The 20,224-nt window shown below is 41.0% G+C and overlaps 1 protein-coding gene across 8 annotated transcripts in view; it reads right to left on the bottom strand.

Moving 5' to 3' along the window:
- Positions 1-20,224, bottom strand: part of Lpp (LIM domain containing preferred translocation partner in lipoma) — a 658,136-nt gene that overhangs the window by 140,194 nt on the left and 497,718 nt on the right. For all 8 annotated transcript variants that reach the window (XM_023700939.1, XM_023700942.1, XM_023700943.1 and 5 more), the window contains one exon: positions 14,174-14,300. In XM_023700939.1, the coding sequence (XP_023556707.1) occupies positions 14,174-14,300 (127 nt within the window). The remainder of the gene's footprint in view (positions 1-14,173; positions 14,301-20,224) is intronic.

The following is a 20,224-nucleotide window of genomic DNA, read 5'->3' as shown; positions in this document are numbered from 1 at the left end:
CTGCAGGTACTTAGTCCTTTGACAGCGTGTGACACCCAGAACAAGGCCCAGCCTTCCAAATCCTCTCCTGTTCCAAGCAGCTCATCTCCATGAGGCCCGGCATGGTTTCTAATCAGGGATCTTGTCTGTCTCTTGTTTAGCTCCTCATGGTTACCAAAGGCTTTCAGCAAAGATGCTAGACTCTTGTATGCACCAAAATGCCCTTCAGCTCTGAACACTGATCATGCTCTTATGCTTCCTTCTGCTTCTCATACCCTGTTCTCTAGTCACATTTCATTTTGTTCTTGCAATTGTCTATTGCTCTTGTTCTTTGTTTAGACTGAGTTGTTTTTCTGAAATGTTCTTGAACTCATGGTGTGCCTGGAAAAATTCCATTACCAGTGTCAACATTATTTATATTAGGAAACTCTTCCCTAATTTTCCAATTCTAGTGAACCACTGTAATTTTTTTGCTCCCACAATACCATCAAACTCCAGTAATATTTTTCTCATATAGTAACTGAGTTATTTATAAATGTAGACAGATATAGATTATAAATATAGATAGGTAGATAGGTAGGGGATGAGCATTTAAAGAAAATGTCTAGCACAAGACTGGGCACAGGCTTTTAATAACTACTGAGTAAACCAATGAAAACATGAAGAACACCACAGATTTTCTAGGTAGAAGTCCCTACCTTTCTCAGGAATATTTATAAATAAATCAGATCCTATAACCTTATCAATGATGCATAGTCAAGACTTTTTCTAGTCTTATCTAAACAAATCTTTCCACCTGTCTAGGGAGGGTTTCTCTCAACTTTACAAGAACTGTGATGTTGAGAGGGATTCTTGGGTGGTCTCCAACTGAAAGCTCACTGTGAGCCTACTACATTAGTCAGGATGCTGTCACCACAGGTAAGCCTTGGATGGCAACTGAACCCACACACTTCAACTGCACATCCTTGCTAAGCCAGAGGAGCAACAGAAGGAATCATACCCCTTGTCACCTGTCATCAGAGATGCAGAGCAGTAGAAGATCCAGGACTGTAGGATGTGGGGTAAACTGCTCCCAAGATTGCTTCAGAAGCACAAGTTTTCTTTAGCAGCAGGGTGTCACAACAGCTGCCTGAAGACACCACACATCCAAAATTAGGAGTGGGATCTAAGTTGAAGAATCAGTTAATCAGTGTCTGGCTTCCTGAACCACCTTAATGAAATAAAATGCCAAAATTCACAGATACATTGACACTCCTGCTGATGGCCTAAAATAGTATCAACTTCCGACTGAGCGAGCCAATTGCTAGCTATTGCCTTCCTGATGACAAGTCAATAGGGTGACCTTATTTTCAAAGTGAGTTCCTTTTTCCTTGTTCTCTCTCATTCCCCCTTGGCAGTGGGCCTGGGCCTGACGTTTCTAAGGCGCATTGGACTAGAAGATGTCATTGATAAGGATTAAAAGGAACTATTTCCACACAAGAAAGAAGGCAGCACTGGATGGAACCAGCAGCGAGCAGAAAAGAGTTTTGAAACATACATACTAACCAAATTACAATAAAGAGGCCTAATCAAGTTCAAGTGGGAAGAAAATGGACATGCACATCTGGAGTGGTATTTATAAAAAGAATATTGTGTCCAGCACTTTTTTAAACTAAGTGGCCCAGCTAGGCACTATTATCCTTATAGCAGAGGAAGATCTTGACTTCGAGACATCTGGCGTAATTCAAACAGAGAAAGGGCATGCCTTACTTTTTCATCAGTGAGGGGCCCTTGGATCAGAGAATATCAAATCATTCCTGAAACAATGTCCCCAGAGTGAAGTAGAAGGAGAAGCAGAGTGAGATTTGGCAGAAAAGCTGGGCAGTGAGCACAGAGCTTGTGGGGCTTTTTCTCAGGCTTCAGCTATCTTCTCTTCCATAAACAGCAGTTCTACCAAAGACTATATGGAATACATCTACAGGGGTGAAGAGTCTGGGAGCAAATTGCAACCCCAACTGCTAGAATCTTGGAAAACAAGCTCTCTTTGAATGATGCTTTCAATGATGTACTGTAAGAAAGCTGTTTCCATAGTGTTACAGCCACGATATATGAGAGTAAAGGATAATCTCATAGTGTATAGTAAGTGTTCCAACTATGCTTATTTTATTTTAAACAAAATCCACAGTGGAAATTTTAAAGATCAAGTCATTAGATAATCCTTATGGCAAGCCAAGGTCTGAGTAGCATGGCATAAAAAAATATTTAAAAATCATCCAGTTCTAGCTCCTCATTTTGCTCTTAAAGGAAGAAGGAAAGAACAAGATAAAGATGGGGTATCTCGGTGAGCATACACTACGCCAGGAAATACAGACATGCAAACACATATTCATATATGACAGTAATAAAGTTGTCAATGAGACACAACAATAAGAATTAGAAAACATGGGATACTATGTTCTAGAGTAGTTTTTAGTGTCTCTTTCTGAGTACAGCATCTTTTGTAAGCTGGATCCACAAGAAAAATAGAGGACATATCTAGACCTCAGACTCCTCCAGTGCAAAGTCTTCACTGTACTTTAATCAGTGACATCAATAAGGCCAGGTAAACTATGTTTGGGGAAGCTGCAATTCCACCCTGGCTCTAGGTTCCTGCTGTTTTCTGTGCCCCTGCTTCCTGGCACATCGGCCGGCACACTGACATCAAGAGCAGATGTTCAGCAGGGGGTCCAGTCCTTGCGGCCCTCAGAGGGCACAGTGAAGATCATAACTTGACTTCTGAATTGTTTGGGCAAAAGCTGCTGGTGAGTCTAAGACTCTGACTACAATGTTTTAAACAAGAGAGGAAGAAAATACACTTTCATCAGACTACTGACAAAGAAAAAGCTAACCAGGTTTTTGTACTACCTACAATTCTCAGTTTAGTAGAAATGCACTCTTTGTGCTGCTGAAAAACACTGTGGATCGATTATGCTGACACCGACAGTAAAGCTTTGTGGTGGCTCATTTTCTTTAATTTTTTTTTTCTTAACATCTCTGATGAGAAAGTAGGTTATGATTCATCTTGAACAATCTGAGTCAAAATTCATTTTGTCTTTTTTCAATTAGTTCTTGTGCATTCCACATTAAAAAGCAAGAGTAGTTTGCTCAGCAAATGAGAACACTGTGGTAGATCCTGGCGTGTTGCTTTCTCACACACGATGACTGAAAACACTTTTATTTTCTTTCATGATATTCCAATAACAAGACAACATCATAAGAACTGCAAAGTGTTCATTGTAATGGAGACAAACAAAATCATTAAAAATTCAGAGAAAAAGATCATTACATACTAATCATAAATGGCATAAGCTAAATGATATATTGCTTTGGAAGACAAGACAAACATCTTTTACATTTTGGTCTTCCATTACAGTTGAGAAAATACTTATACACTATTTATTTAATTTGATTCCCATAATGCAAAATAGAGATCACTAGTTTTTAAAATTAGGAGAATTAATGGAAATTCAGAGGTTAAGTTATTCTGCAAATGAGCTGATTTAATATTTTTAATTATTGATACACAATTAGACTACATAAAAGAGCTCATTTAAATGAGAAAAACTACATTAAGCTTTCAGTTCTCTCCCCATCGGGCCTCTTTGGCGCTGAGGAGTCAGTTCTTTTCTCCCTCTTCTCCCCCAGCCCAACTCCATGGGCCTTAATCTTGCAATCCAAAGTCTCTACCACTGAGTTAAAAACCCAGCTCTGTTCTCTTCCCTTAACTTGCCCTTTAATCTTCCGATGTCTGAAAGAATGGTTCTCCGTAATAAACAACAAAACATTCTAAGAGCAGCACGAAGGGCAAAGGTCACTGGTGTCAGCGAAAGAACACAGAGAACTTCCACTTGGTCTTCAGAGTCCAAGTCCAGGGTGCTCATTCCACTGTGCCATGTATTAAAAGATAAATTATTCATTTTATGAGAGTACTATTTTATCTACAGTAAACGTCATTGTCACACTGATGGTTACCAATAGTAATATCTCTGCCAACCACTACTGGAATATGACATTACTCACCTAGGAAGTGCTTAAGTGGATTGATGCTAAGTCATCTGCACTAGTGCATGGTATTCTTTACCATATTTAAAAATCCTATTTTATTTTTATCAAGTGGCATTCAGAGCTGCTTGGCATGCAATGAGCCTCTTCATAAACCACACGAAATAGCGAATAGTACTAAATAGAGCATAAAATTGTTCAGGAAATATAATTCTTGGGTTCCTTTCCCAATTCTTCACTGAGACTGTGAAGGCAGCATGATTGTAATTTTACACAGAGTAGCGGTTTCTCTAATCTATCTACAGTTTAGCAGTATATAGAGAATAATGTACAGAACGTTTTTTATACTGGCCAAAAGCCAGAATAGGCCATGTGCGGTAGCATCCTCATATGAGAAATGAGATCCCAGGAGAAGAGAACAGACCAAGATGCTGTGCCCACTCTGTGGCATGAGCCAGCCTGCAGGGCTTGAACTATGGAAGCCGGGACCTCTGTGCCATCCTACTGCCTCTTACAATGTCGTAGAAACTCTTCATGCTGGAAGCCGTTTACTTTACAGCACTTGCCTCAATGAGTAATGCCGGGAGCATCATTTCTCCACTACGTCTCATCATTTTGCCTTTTTCATGAACGATGCCCAGCTTTTCAATATGTGGAGCATTAGTCTACGAGTGCATGCTTTTCAATTTAAGTCTGGGATTTACTTCAATGTCTTCTGGGAGAAAGGGAATATTGACATGTAATTAAACAGTCTACTAAGAAATTAATTGATTTAAATAAAAATATCTGGGAAATAATACTAAGATAGTTTCTATAGATGGTAAGGGTGGGAAAAGTGCCTTCTAAGGATGTAATAATGGTACGTTCTCCAGTTAGATGTCTTGGAGGAGCTTCTCTAACTGTGCTGTGACCCTAAGGTGGAGCAAGACAGCCAGGGAATCTCGTTAGCAGCTAAAAAGTCCTTTCCACAACTGCTGCCAGCTATGCCTTCTTAGGCTGCTGCAGCAAGCCACTGCTGTCCCAGGTTTCTGTTCTTTCTTACTGAACTTTAACAAATAATGTGCACTGGCAAGAAGGAGTGAAGCGGAGATCCAGAATTTGTAGAAATTGGAGTTCAACAGCAGCGAATCAAAAGAGGGTAAGATCAGAGCTCTTCAATACTGCAGCGATTCTGAAGGAATCGAAGCCTGCATGACTGACATTCGAGTCAATTAGGAGGGGAACTGAGGTATGGGAGGCGGCTTGGACCTGCTCCTGTGGCTGCCTGTGTTTGCCGGCACTGTCTGCTTCAGTGCCTTTTGGGGCCTTCACCTGTCTTCTGGGACAGCACATTGCTACCTCGTCTTTTCCCTCCAGCAATGTCACTTCACTCAGGCTTCCTTAGCATTTTACCTGGCGTCAGTCAATCGTTAGAAAACAAACAAACAAAACCTTGAACCCAGAGGTCCAAAGTCGTTGTCACTTCCTGGCCAGTTGTGAAATCTGTTCTCCATCAAAGCCTTGGCACCACAGGATTTAACAAATGCCTTTTCTCTTTGGTCCTTAGGCCACATTATTTCCCCTTGTGCACACCACAGCGACTGGTGTACAGTGGGCACTCCATAAATATTTGCTCCTGAATGAATCTACTCAATTAAAAGTACAGCAGATGCCTACCAAGAGGAGCCCCGCAGACGCTCGAACAATGACTTTGCTGACAGTCAATTAATTATGTCTCTGACAATCCTTATGTGACTTCAAAGTCTGGAAGAAGATAATCATCTGCGTATTTTAAAGAAAGTTGTGGGGAAAGTGTAGGTTGCAGGGAGGAAAGGTGGTTTGGAGGGGAAAGACGCTTGAATTCTCAGTTCCGGGCGTTTGTGTGTTCTGACCAGAAGATGCATAATTAGCACTCGCAGCTGTGGGTTTCAGCTCTGCCTCTATCCCAGTTTGCAGCCCTAGATGACTTACTAACCCAGACTTTCCGTTTTTGCTCTTCAAAATGTGTGCCCTGGGGCCAGCGAGATAGCTCAGCTGACTAAGTGCCTGCTTTGGCAAGCAGGGGGATGGGGCTCGATCCGGGGTCCCACATGCCACACCGACCTCACCGCTGGGGCACGCTCAGCCGGCAACTCAGTCCAGGCACAGTGGCACACGCCTGTAATCCCAGGGCTGGGGAGCCTGAAAACAAGAGGATCATCACGATTCCCAGCTGCGTGGTGAGACGCTGAACCAAATACATAAATGAAAAAAAAAAAAAAAATCGTGTGCTCCAGCAGTGGTTTCTCTCCTAGAACTGCGAGTTTGCTTCTGCAGCTAATAGCCCAAGGATGTTCATTCATCCCAGCGGTAGGCCCTGGTCTATTTTTCATTCCGGTGAGGTAGAGATGGTGACCCAAGCATAACTGAGTGCTTGCTGCTGGTGTCGTGACGGCGTGAACACCAGCTGTGAGCAGCAATTCGTGGCTTTGAAGGAGGTTCGTGTAACCGAGCACCCTGTGGGACTTGTTGCTACGGACAACTCATGTAAACAAGGGGAAAAGATGTTTCTTGCAGTGTGTTGTCCTGTCCATTTGAACAATTCTTTTTTTTTTTTTTTTTTTTTTACTTTTGATTGAACTCAGGCCCTTGAGCTTGCCAGGGAAGCGTTTATTCCACCAAGCCGTCTCTCTGGCCCCCTTATTTTTTGTTTTTGCTTTGTTTTGCTTTTTGTTTTTGTGGTACCAGGGATTGAACTCAGGACCTTGTGCTTGCCAGGCAAGTGCTTATTCTATGGAGCTATCTTCCCAGCCCCATTTGAACAATTCTACTCCAATAGCAGAAACTGCTGAACTGAGGAAACTATCCTGGAAACAAGGCTTAGAGAGGAAACCCCCAGTAGAGGAATATGAGATCTGGTGATTAAATAATAAAATCTCACTAGGTGTGGTAGTGGTCTATGCCTATAATCCCTTAACTCAGAAGGCTGAAGCACGAAGATTGTCCTGGCTAGAGGCCTGCTGGTCCTACAAGGTGAGTTCAAGGCCAGCCTAACCTGCATAGTAATACCCTGTCTCAAAAGCAAACAAACACTTTAATCACATAAACTTTCTATTGAAAATTTCTAACTTTAAATTTCACAGATACAAAAGAGATCAAGTCCACAGGTGTCAACTCAATTCTACTTTTTTTCCCCCCATTTATGCATTTGGTACAGGGTCTCACTACACAGCTCAGACTTGTAAAGATCCTCCTATTTTCAGGCTCCTGAGCCCTGGGATTACAGGCATGTGCCACCACGCTTGGAATTGGCCACCAGCTCAGCGTGCCCTGGAGGCAAGGCCAGTGTGACATGCGGGACAGGGGATCAAACTGTCTTCTGTGCGCTTGCCAAAGCAGATGCTTAGTCCACTGAGCTATCTCACAGTCCTGAATTTACTTTAAATTGAATAAATGCAACAGCGACAAGTGATTAAAAAAAGAATGAGAAAAGAGAAAATCTCAACTATAGCTTATGGCTTTGCCACTAAATGTCCATTTATGGACCTAAATGTCCTTGTCGTCTTCTGCAATGATGAAAGATTTTCCTAGATGGTTTCTACGATGCCTTCCAGCTTTACCATCTTAAGATGCTAAATACCTGTTAAATGAATATGTCCTTTATTACATGCCGTATCCTGCCCTAGAGAATCGGAATGTCTGGTCACAACTCTCACTTATTAGTTTATCAATCCACTAAATATATCAAGAACACTGTATGTGCCAGACACTGTCCACGGGACCCAGATGAGATCACAGTGTGCTACACAGAAATCGTTCCCCTTACTCAGATTTACATTTTCACAAGACTGATGGTACCTACAGCAAGGATGTAAAGGTGATAAAGACAAAAGAGAAGTGGTTTGGTCAGAGATGGTATTCCTTAACAAAAAAAAAGGGGGATACAAATGAAGGACCATTTTGTATCTGTATATACAAAATAGGATAGATGCAAAGCTACTTTCTCTTAATTCAATGAATAGAAAGGTTTGTACTAATAGTGTTTGTGGACAGGATATCATGTCTGCACCTTGTACTATGAATAACCACGATGAAGACAACAATATACAATGTACTAATTATTGAAACTGTCCTACTAATTGGTTTTGAAAGTGCCTCATTGCTATTTGTTTCTCAATAAAATTAATAAAAAATAAATAAATAAACCAAATATACAGAAAAAAAAAAGAGAGAGAGAGAAGTGGTACCAGGATCTCTGGTTCTTCTGTATGTGAAAATTAACCTTAGAAAAATATGCATGTGCAGGCTCCACACTGCTATTGATTTTACTTTTATTATTTTTTTAAGAGTAACGTGCTCTTTCTCAAGCTTAGTAAGTTGCATCAAAGTTCGAGTTCAGAAAATCTAACAAGTCAAACCTGCTTCCTCGCCTGTGTAAAACCCTGTCATCCTCCTTTGCACTACCAGAGAGCAACTTCTATTTCTTATTCAGAAAGGAAATTTTAGCTGTAGGTTTCAAAACACTCAGGCATGTGGCCTTGTGTGAGTCATTTCGGATTCAATTTCTGGAAAATGAAAAGTTGCCTAGTTTCTTAGGCTATTTTTTTTTTTTTTTTTGCCATAAGTCTAGACTTCCGAGTCAATACTTAAAGACATACTAGCTAACATAATTAATATGTAGAACACAAAACACATAAAATACTTGGAATTATTTATTTAGTGCTGTAAATATATGCTCCTCTGAGTGAATGAATGTTTTTCTCAGAAGTCATCACCACAAAAGGAAACATGTATTTCATTAACTAGAAAAGTTTCTACTCCTGGGACCCACCTATACCCTAAGAGTCCACATAGAAATAAAATCAAGGAGCGTATTTTTCCCCCCCAAATCAATATAATCTTCTCTCTAAACCACTCTTTCACTAACTTTTCTTCCACTGTGGTTTTGGGGTTTTTCATTACCTTGGTAGTTTATCTGAGAAAACAAGACCGTGCAGCCTGAGGCTCAAGGCTGGGGGCAGCTGCCCGCTGGGGGCCTTCCCCTGTTAGTGACCCACAGAGGATGCATGCTAGAAATCATTTCGTGGTGACCTAGGAATGAAAACAACACTGTGCGCATTGCTCAGCACCTCTCAGTTTAGGTCTCCTAAGTGCTTTTCAAGGTAGTCACCTGTCCCTTATAGACATTAAAAAACTAAAACAGAGAACAGGAACTTAACTATTGCATGGCCCAAGGCCACTCCCCAACAGGCTGCTAAAAGAGCAAGAGGGGATGAAGAGAAAACAGAATTTTAATTTGAAGAAGGCCTGGAGCAGCCACTGGGCTACTCTAGGCTCTAATGCCTGCCCTGGGAAAAAAGGAAGGTGCAGGGGTGTGGGAAGTCACTTGAATTTGTACTTCAGCCCATGCCCAAGTGGAAATATATAATCTGCTTCGTAGGGCTGCTGTCTAATTCAAATGATACAATAAGTATAAAAGTGCTTTAAACACATATAAAAGTTGTAATCGTATATTGTATGAATATAGACATTAGATATAAAAATCTTAATATTGAGCAACCTTGGATGTCCAAGTCACAGAATATCAGTGATGGATAGCAGTGGTGAAATCAAATCTGAGCATCTACCCATTGTGTCAGTACCTGTCCCAACCTTTCCCAACAGATGCTTAGTAGGTTTCAGCCTAGATTCTTCCAAGGATTATTATTATTATTTTTATTTTTTGGAATTGGGAATAGAAATCATGACCTTGAGCTTGCCAGGTTGGGGCTGTGCCACTGAGCTATGTCCTCCCAAGAACTCTCCTTTGTGTGTTACAGAGGCCATTTCATGATCCTGAATGAGAGTTTGCTAGTGACTCATCACTGCCTTTGTTGTTCATTTTGGAACTACAGATATTAAGTGAGATTCCTTTCGCGTGTCCCAGCCTTCCCAGGGCAATCAGGCAGGACCCCACTGTTCTTCTTCAGATCCTCAACTGCCAAGTCCAGTGATGGTTTCCGGTTTCATAAGCACCTGAGTCAATGTGTTTGATAAGTGCTCACTAATGACCTGGGCCAACTGGTAAGAAGGAAACAGACCCTTACCCCGAGGGTTCCAGAAAATCTGTTTCTATTTATGAACGTTCATTGGGCATCCATTTTCACCTTGATTGAGAAGATACTCAGCACCAAGGAGGGCAAGCTGCTGCTATCACCAGCACAATGACAGAACATTTCCATTCATAGCTTTCTTCTCCGAAGGCTTTTCATGGGTCATCCTTTCTGGTGACTCACGTCCCCCAGTCCGTCCAGCTGTCCTTCAGAAGAGCAAAGCCACGTTCCACTAGAACAAACTCTTGGCTTCATGCAAAAAAAATCTCAATGTCTCCCAATAACAATGCTCAGGGATAAACAAAAATTTCTCTTAGATAAATGCCAAGTCTCATGCAGAGAATGTACCTCGTGCTGCTCTGAAGGCATAATGACTTCAAATAGCTCACGAAACAATTTGAAGACTCGCATACTCGAGCTTTCTTTTTAAAGAAGGAACAAGACAACACCATATAAACAATGCCATGATAATTATAGCTTTGTACTTGAAAATATGTTATCAGATAATTTAAGTCCATCCTCAAATATATTACAACATTCTTTTCCAGAGATCCTGTATTCCAACAGTGTTGTTTTCAGCCTAACAATTTTTTTTTTAAATTTTTTTTTTTATTTTGTGGCTGGCTCAGCATGTGGTGTCAGGGATCGAACCACAGTCCCTGTGCTGCCTAAGCTTGTCTAAGCAGGTGCTTTAGACTGCTGAGCTATCTCACCAGCCCCAGGACCTACCATTATTTATAATCATGCCATGGCCACAGATATTCACATAGGGAAGGTTTCACACAAGCAAGGCTTCTCTTTCAGAATAAATGAAAGAGCAAAATTTATAAGCTCTCTGTATATTAATTAACAGGGAAAACCCTCAGTTAATTTTAAAGGGATATTTCAAGGTTATCCATAGAAAAACTCAACCTCCTTTTTTATATTTCCCTGAAAACCATCTGAAAAAGATAAGCTTCAGAGCCGGGACGTAGCGGTAGAGCTTCCCAATTTTCTAGCAATGATACTTTTCCTCCAGTTCATTTTAGTAGTTCATGGAAGAATTCTTCTTCTTCTCTTTTATGTTGTGAATTTATTCTCAATTGTAGTAATTTAAAGTAGATCATTCCTTGTTCATGTCAGTATCACTGGAATGGAAATTCCAAGCAAAAACATACATTTCTAGTTTTCCAGGGAAATAGATTTCTCCAAATGCAAGCAATCAAGTCAAAGTACACAACCTGGCTTCCAATGAACTGGGATAAGGTTTCACTGTCTATTTAATTAAAATAGGTAAGAACTTTCCTCCATCTTTGTCTTCCTTTGATATTTCTTCTCACTTGTACAAGGCAATGTTTGGAGACCTATTTAGCCACTGTCAGTGGAAAGACAAATGGGAATCCTGTTTTCCTGTAACAGGAAAACTGTTGTAGCCCAAACTGAAATCTAAGTACAAGGCCAGTCAGTGTCTGCAGCATCGAGAGTTTACCTTCTCTTCAAATGTATGGAATCTCTCAACTGTTATGTCATGGCTTGTCCTTTGTGGCATTTGCCTCATGCAGTAATGCAAAGGTCGAAACGCATAATGGGGACATGCAGGGATGCACTAAATCTAACCCCTTTTCTAAGGAAGTGAGTTTTAAAATTATCCAGCTCAGATGGAATTGGGGCTTCATGACTGTTTTATCAAAGACTGACTTGGGAGAAAGGTTAAAAAAAGGATGAACTGCGAATCTCAGTGGTTTCCTTTCCCCAAAGTCAATGTATGGCTATAGCTAGCAGGACTGGTGGCACGGTCTGAGGTGTGCGATCCTCTTAAGGTCTGAACCAGAGTTATGGCAAAACACCCGTCAGCATCCCGTCACTCCATTCTGGGTGTTAAAGGTAACTGAAATTCACATATCAGTGATGCCAAGTTCTTGAAAACAACGCATATGGCTTTGAGTGGAAGTAGCCTTTCCGTATCTCATAAATCCCCAAAAGGGTGACACGAATCCTACAGGATAACTGCCCCCGATCTACAGGAATGGCACACGCCTTCTGTTCGAGCCACAGGAGCTTGAACAACTCCTTGAGCCTCTCTGAACCTTTATCTCCCCATCTGAAAAGTGAAGACACCACTGTTAGATCTGCCATTCACACCGCAGCTGTAACTGGGCTCCTTAAACCTGTGAAGCTTTGGGTAAGTGGCACCTTTCGTGGCCATCACTATAATGATTGTGGTTCCACCAATAAAAGTAAGCACCTGAGTCTGGTTAATAATAACAATAACGAAACAGATACACACTAAAGGGAAATTTTAGACACACACTATTGTCATTAAGACAGCCAGTATAGAAGAGTCAGGAATGACACTTTCTTTAATTTGACCACCCAAGGAAGAAATGTTAAGAAATTTTACGGCAGATTTCAAAATGCTTTTAAGGAGAAGGAATATCTTGATAGCTGTATAGGTGTAACATCTCTACCTAGCTGTTTTCGAGGTGCTTCTGCCTCCCAATATCTATTTGCACCACTCTTTCTGTCTCTCTGTCTTCCCATCCATCCATCCATCATCTACCTACTTATCTCGCAAGACATACACCGGCTACCTCTCTTGGGTCTCCTATAGAGTGATGTTTAAAGCTACAGGCCTGGAGCCTGACTGTTAATCCAGTCCTGAAACTTATTAGTTGTTACTTGGACAAACACTGAACATTATTGCTGTGGCTTAATTTCCTAATGTGGAAATCATAATAGGGACGTGTTTCGCCATAAGGATGAAGTAAGTTACTTCTTGTGAAGTACCTAAAATAACGCTGCCATGTATCATAAACACGCAATAAAAGTAATTTTTTTTCAAGTTCTCTCTCATGGTTAGAAACCACAGTTTGGCAATGATTACTTACCAATTGGTGACACATGTTCTATTGTTGGGAGAAATTTAAATTTAAATCAAGTATTATTCATGGGTTTTTTAATGGGCGCATCTTATTTCCTTAAGTAAACTGCGATCCTCCTGAGCATTGGTGTACTTTGATTACAGAGCCTATTCTATGTGCCAAGAACTTGGCTAAGTGCTTTTTATAAATATTTCATTCATTCCTCACAATAACAGCATAAAATAACTATTATTTCTGTATCAGAGATAAAACAAAACAAAAAACTGGAGGGATAAAGAGTAGTCTGCCCGAGTTTTCTCAGTTAGTTTGTACAAGAAGTAGGGCACTTTTTGGATCCAAAGATGAGTTTTATCCATTTCCCTACATCATGTGCAGGTAGCGATTCACTGACACAGTTTCCATCCAGAGTCTGCTTTCCTTATTGATTCATGCAGTTTGTCGCTATAAAGTTTAAAGCACACGTCGTTAGACATCAGCTCTTTAATTATAATATATCCTCATACACAGGCCTTATTTTTCTGTGAAATAACTGCTACCACAGAAAATCTAAGATCCACTGGTCTCAAGGGCCAGGTTCGAGTCCCAGCAACTCCTTTTATGAAGTGAAGTTCCTGACAGAGCTTCGAAAATCTGTAACAATTTCTCTTGACCTTCTTACCTGCCTTACCCCTCTCTACCTAAGCTAGCAAATATCTGTGTAGGTCTTATCACCTTTAAATCATTACAACTTCCACAACAGATTCCATGCCCATTTTACCTCCACAATTGGCATATAACTCATAAACTTGTACTCACGGGCTGAAAGGACAACCTGTTCAGAGTCACTTGCTATTTTGAAAAGGCAGGAAGTTAAAAACAGCAAAAGAACATCTTTCCTTGAACTCAGATGGGGAAAGAATGGACAGTACAGAGTTCAGGCAAAATTTTCAACTCCAAATTTTATATATGAATCTTTAGAGCAGTGGGAATGATAGACACAGAAATGCTACTTTGACCAAGGGAAATCTGTTGTAAAAAATGATCTTAAAATCAAATTTGCATTTTAAGGAACTCTGAGATTATGGTCTAAATTCCACAGCTATGTCCATTTCCAACAGCCCTCTACTGAAATTCCCACAAGTGCTTCAGGGTGTGTGCATGGGTACCGTCATTCACACATCAGGACTCCAATATTTTACCTGTGGAGCTGACCCTATTTCCCATTACCCAGTAATACAAATTAAATAGGACAAACTTCCGCAGTCACCTCTAGACCCCACTCACCAAAGTAATCATCAGCAGGGGGATTTTCCATGTCATACAGCATCTTTTTGGTCAAGTGCTCCAGCTCATCTTCTGGGCGGAAAGAAGAAGGAACAGAAGGAGGACCCCCAGGCCCTGCGTGCCCACTCTGCAAAACAGAAAGCACATTGTCCTTTCACTGGAGTCTAGACATTGACCGCGGCCATCAATATGAACCAGCCGTGTTTGCACTGGGCTGGGAACAATCATCCAATTTGCTTATTTAGAGACCTGGGCATTAGACTAACACTTGTCCCTTATTCAGTGTCTAACCTTCACACATCTTTTCATTCATTTTCTTTATGAATATCAATTGGACTTTAGCAATCCATATCTACAACAGTGGGAATCTATTTCATTCAACAGTTGTCAAGCTGTTGTTAGGCATCATTTGGGGACTTTCTGAAAAGATAAATAAATCAAGTCTTTTCCTCTGAAAGACTTCATGGTCAAGATGAAGGCACAAACATGCTCATAAGAACAAAGCAGCTATAGAACTACACAGTCAAGGTACTAGGAAGGATCTCTCACAGGGCCTGGGAGGAAAACTTCCTGCACAGAGGCATCTGAGCAAAGAAGAAATACGTAGGTAAAATCTATTTGCATTCTGATTAAAAAAAATAATAATAACAGACACCATGAGGGGTCCTAGCAATTAGGTGTTTCTGGCCATATGTAAAGTATAAAATGAGAAATGAAATGGTAATAACATCAGATAAGGAGCTCCCAAAAGTGAAAGACTTTTAGTTCCAATTAAAGTGATCTTCCCAACACTGAAAATAGCCAGATATAAAATGAGGACAGTAAAACCAGTAGCAGTGACACCAGGCTGGTGTTCAGAGAGGTGGGTAAGCCGGAAGTAGAGCAATGTAAGGGAATCAAGAGTCAGACAAGAGAAGGCTTGAGATAACCAGGAACCCAAGTGCACGGAAAAAAGAAAAAGGAAGGTCAGATGCTAGACAGTAAACGTCTGCATACTATCTAAATAAAAGGAAACTTATGATGTCTTCTTTTCCTATGAAACTTTTGACTGTTTGAAGTATCACCCCAACATCCCTAATCAAAGTGTTACACAAACAGAAACACTTGTCATGAAAAATTTAGAAATAAGGCAGCGGGCAGATATGCAGACTGCGAATATTCTTGCTGAGTGTTTCTGCATTTTTATTTTATTTTGTTTACGCATTTTTAAAACAGCAGGCCAATACTTTCTCATCAGAATCGTTTATGGGACTATTCCACAAAACTGAAAGCTGTGTATTTATTCGCCTAGTATCTTCACTGAACAGAAAGCATTCTCAGACGTGAAAATCCCATGGAGCACAAATACCTGCAGATATTAGCAATCCTTCGATCCACACTGATTTCAACAACTCCAAGGTGCATATCATTCATTTGTGAGAGATCTAAACACCTTTCAACGTATGCAAGAATATTCCCTACTACCTTTGTGGCCTTTCACTATTTTCCACTTCCTAAAATGTATAGAAAGCTAGAAAACAAATAAGGGAAGATGAAAAGGCCACAGATATTTTATGCCAGTCATTAATTTCACCCTGGGATTTTATTTCACTGTTGGAGTCTTTGGGTTAGAGATTAGAAAGAAATGAGTAAGCTGTGGCCAGATGGTACAGACATAAATTCAGGTGCAGAGTCTGCAGAATCCTTCTAGCAATCTCCTCAACGTGCAATAGGGAAGTAGAGACCCCAAAAGTTCGGGGCAAGGCTAGTTCCAGTGAAATCAGGAGATGAGCACAGCGTGGTTTACTCACTTATCCAATAAATATTAAATATTAAACTTAAGATGATGTCTAAGTGCAAACATGACTCATTCTACAGTGTTGGTGTGTGGATTGAAAGGGCTCCTGAGTCATTCATTCCTCAGTCTGTTTGTTCATCTGCTCATTCTTACAGGGCTTTGTGTTTTGTGCTTCTCTACAAGCCAAAGAAAGGGATGCAAGACATATTAGGAACCATGCTGGCCTTTGAGAAGATTGGACTGAGGTGTGAAAGGCAAACTTGCACAAGTGACTAACTGTAAGCAGCATGGTGCATTGGTGGGTACACTGTATGCCGAAATGAACACCGGGTGACTGATTTGTCAGTATTAATAGCCTTCATGTTGTACATATGCTATGCACGTCTAGAAAAAAAAAATTCATGAAAACTTAGACAAGTACAGAAAATTGTATGATCAAGAACATTCATAGGAGCTTTAATTCAGTGGATGATCAACAGTAACGAAGTAGCAAAACATTGAATGGATCATCTAAAAATAAACATGTTGAGATATTGTGCATCTCCGGGCATAAGAACACAATGTGGTGAAGTGGTATCACAAACCTTAGCTGCAGAACAGAGTATCTAAATGGCAACACCATTTTTGTAAAATGACATGGAGACAGGAAAAATCTGAGAGGAAATACACTAAAGTGTTAAAGGGGATTTTTCCTGGGAGGTAGAATCCCAGGGACTTTCACTTTCTAAGTTTATTTCCTTACTTTACAGTAGGAAATTTTACTTTCACAATTCAGGAAATAGGAATTTTTTTTTTTTTTTATGATGATGACCTTGATGGCTATAACAAAGATCTTGGAACAGGCTTCTAATCCCAGTCAGGGGAAGATTCCAAGAATGGTGAAAGGTCAGAGTTGAGGGGCAAGTTAGTGTGAGTGGACAAAGCTGCCATGCTTCAAGGTTTAAGACTAGAGAGTTGGGAGAGAAAGGGTGGGTGAGATGTTCACCACTCTCAGGCTGAGGCATTTAGAGCTTTTCTGTGAAGGAGCTGGCCATGAGTGAGACCACAGATGAGTCAAAATCTGAGGAGCCAAATTCCTTTTGGTAGAAAACGGCATCCGCAAAAATGCATACAGAATTTATTTAATGTTTCAAGAAGTTCCCAGGAACATATCTGCATGTTCTCGGGAACATACAGGAAGTAGAAGCTATAGTAAGGCATTTTCACATGGGAATGATCTAATCAGATTTGGAGCATTCTTTCTGGAGGGCTGGGAGACAGGCAGAGCTGTAACATCAGTGTATGACAGATTTGTGGCGAGATAGGCAAGGGATCTAGTACAGCTGGACATGGATACCCAACTGTGGCACTCACTTAGTGTCCTCAGGCAAGTCTGGAAACTCTTGTGGTTTCATATTCCTTTCTGTACCCTGGTCTTACCAATGCACCACACAGTCTGCGACAGTTAAAGCAAGATGCTTTCATTTCCTGGTATGTAGACTCCTCAGACCACTGTAATGAAGGGTCTCTCTCTGGATGTCCTCCTAGCAGGCCTCAGAGGGAAGACCTCAGGATGGGGAAGTGAGCTTCACCTTTTTCACAGGTTGGCAATAAAAGGAGAGCTTGAGCCCAAAGTATACAGAGTCATCTGAACTCAAATTCCACACATTTCACCAAACACTGCATCCCTTAGAGCAACACTAGAGAAGCATGAACTATGATCTGCAATAACAATCACACTAGCTGCTTTAATGAAGTCACCAACTATTAAAAGACATGTGATAATTCCTGCTTCTAGTCTGAGGTGAAAGCCACAGGCTACCATCCCAAGAAAAGATTAAGATTATACAATGGAAGCGTAGCTTCTACTGAGTGTGTATCACTTTCCCAAGAAATGCAGTCTAAAAACCGTTAAGCAGAATCATGGTTAGGTTCGGGGCCGTCTGTGGTACTCATTATTGATTTCTGGTATTTTGGTGAGTAAAGTCTTCAAAAGACCATGCCTCTATGTTTCTGAACTTTATCTGTTTGAATCACTCCCCACCACTACCTCAATCACTGCTTAACACTTAACACCTGTCAAGTAAACACAAGCATCTCCAGTTGTTTCAGCCATCAAGGCAGATAACGTTGGCCTTCCTGTGTTTAGTTTTGTAAGGAATCTTCCAGCACTTTTCTCACTCTGCTACACAGACAACCCCTCTGCTCGACCTTAAGGACAAATCGCAGACGAACAAAAACTAACAGCTATGCCCGATTTGTGTTTAACAAGCAAGTTCTCACGCTGTATAATTGAAACCTTGGACTGGGCACTGGACAATGGCCTTGTTTTCTTTTTTATTCCTGCAGAGGTAGAGATGGCAGCAGTCACATTTTCACTGTGGCATGATGCCGTTCATGATGCAAGATCCTTGCCCAGGTACACATCCCCTCATGCCTAAAATTTCCAGCACTGTCAGGACACGCAAGCCTGCTTTATGGATGAGAACTGGAGCTTAAGGATATACGTGAGCATCCCAGGGTGTGGAAAGACTGCTAAGAATGGGCAGAGCCCTGACGGAAGCCAGTATGTGTGAGGCTGTAATGCCATGCAGAACGCCAAATGCATTATCTTCAAGAAGATTGTCATTTGATGCAAATATGGGCTTTGATCTATTGACTCCGCTGTGGAAGAACTGTTAAAATATCTGAGTGGAAGTTTACCATTCACTACTAAAATAATGACATTGTGAAACAAATAGAAACATAGCTTTTAGGCTTTTCTAAGGAAAAAAAAAAAAGACACATATACATATCACTATGAATCACTAACACAAATGTCTTTGAAATGTCTGAGCCTCTTAGAAAAAGCAGAGGTCAGTTATCAACAACAGCTTTCAGCACATACCATCAAAAGTTTTCTTGATATACTCTAACTTAGAGATTGCCAAGTGCTAAAAAAAAAGGAATGTAAAATCAAATTATTTGAAGTTTCTAACTCTGATAATTAGCTCTTTAGGCAGGAAATGACAAGAAAATAGACAATTAAAAATATAAGCACCAAGAGGTAGTCTGAGTCCATGGTTGAGAGGTGGGGGACATCAGAAAGGCAGGACTTCTTGGCTTCATCCCAAGCCTTTGCTTGATTTTATAACAAAAGAATAAGACAGGGACAGAGGAAAAGAGAAACAGGGAAGTAATGAAAGAGGATAGAAGGAAGGGAATGAAAATGTGCAAATCAAAGAACAAAACTGTTGGAAAACAGGAGAAACTGCTAAAATGAGGGAGGCAGGTTGTTTTAGATAACAAAAATTTTAAGAGACTTTAAATTGGCAGTTACCTTCATTCAAGTTACGCTTCTGAAATAAGCCTGCTGGCAAACATCTTCCTAAGCCAACACCACGAATGTGCAACCCAGCACCACAGCATTTCTGAGCAACTTAGAAGCTAATTTGTTTCAAAATGTCTGAGAGATTTATTGAAGATGACGGGCAGTCCTGCTCATCACTGGCCATGTGCGCTCCCCAATCCTTTATGTACTCAGAGCTCATAAGCATCTCTCATTGTTCTTTACAGGTGGATGGAGTAATGTACAGAACAAGAAGAGGAGAGCTTGTGGCCAGGATTTACCATGTGGATGAAGAAAACTCTCTACTCTCCAGGTTGAACAGCCTCCCAGAACACAGAGGAGAGGGTGGAGAAGATCAAAAGGTAATGGTTGAAAGGCACTGGCCTGCTCAGGCAGAGCGCAGTGGCCAGGGTTCGATCCCCAGCATGCCCTGCTGGCCCCGATCCCACCCCTGGGGTGTGCTGAGATGGCCACTGAGACTGGGTGTGGAGGCATGTGCCTGTAATTCCAGCACTTGGGAGGCTGAAACAGGAGGATCACTACAGGTCTGAGCTATGTAGTGGGACCCTATAGACCCTGTACTAAACACGTTAAGAGAAAGTTCAGAGAAAGGAAGGAAGGAAGGAAGGAAGGAAGGAAGGAAGGAAGGAAAGAAAGAAAGAAAGAAAGAAAGAAAGAAAGAAAGAAAGAAAGAAAGAAAAGCAATGGAAGGAGAATTTTTTTTTTCTTTTTTAAATGTATTTGGTACAGTGTCCCACCATGTAGCTCTGACTCAGTGATCCTCCTGTTTTTGCCTTTCCAGCGCTGCGATTACACATGTGCACCACTATAGCTGGTCTCAGTGACCCACTCAGTGTGCCTGGGGGTGGGGCTGGAGCGGCATGCGGTGCCTGGGATCAAGCTCGAGTCCCTGTACTTGCCTAAGTAGGCACTTAGTCCTACTGAGCTATCTCACCAGTCTTCTTCT

Source organism: Octodon degus, unplaced genomic scaffold, assembly GCF_000260255.1.
Source record: "Octodon degus isolate 3935 unplaced genomic scaffold, OctDeg1.0 scaffold00128, whole genome shotgun sequence".
Lineage (NCBI taxonomy): Eukaryota > Metazoa > Chordata > Mammalia > Rodentia > Octodontidae > Octodon > Octodon degus.
This window is presented reverse-complemented; position numbering and strand designations above follow the sequence as displayed.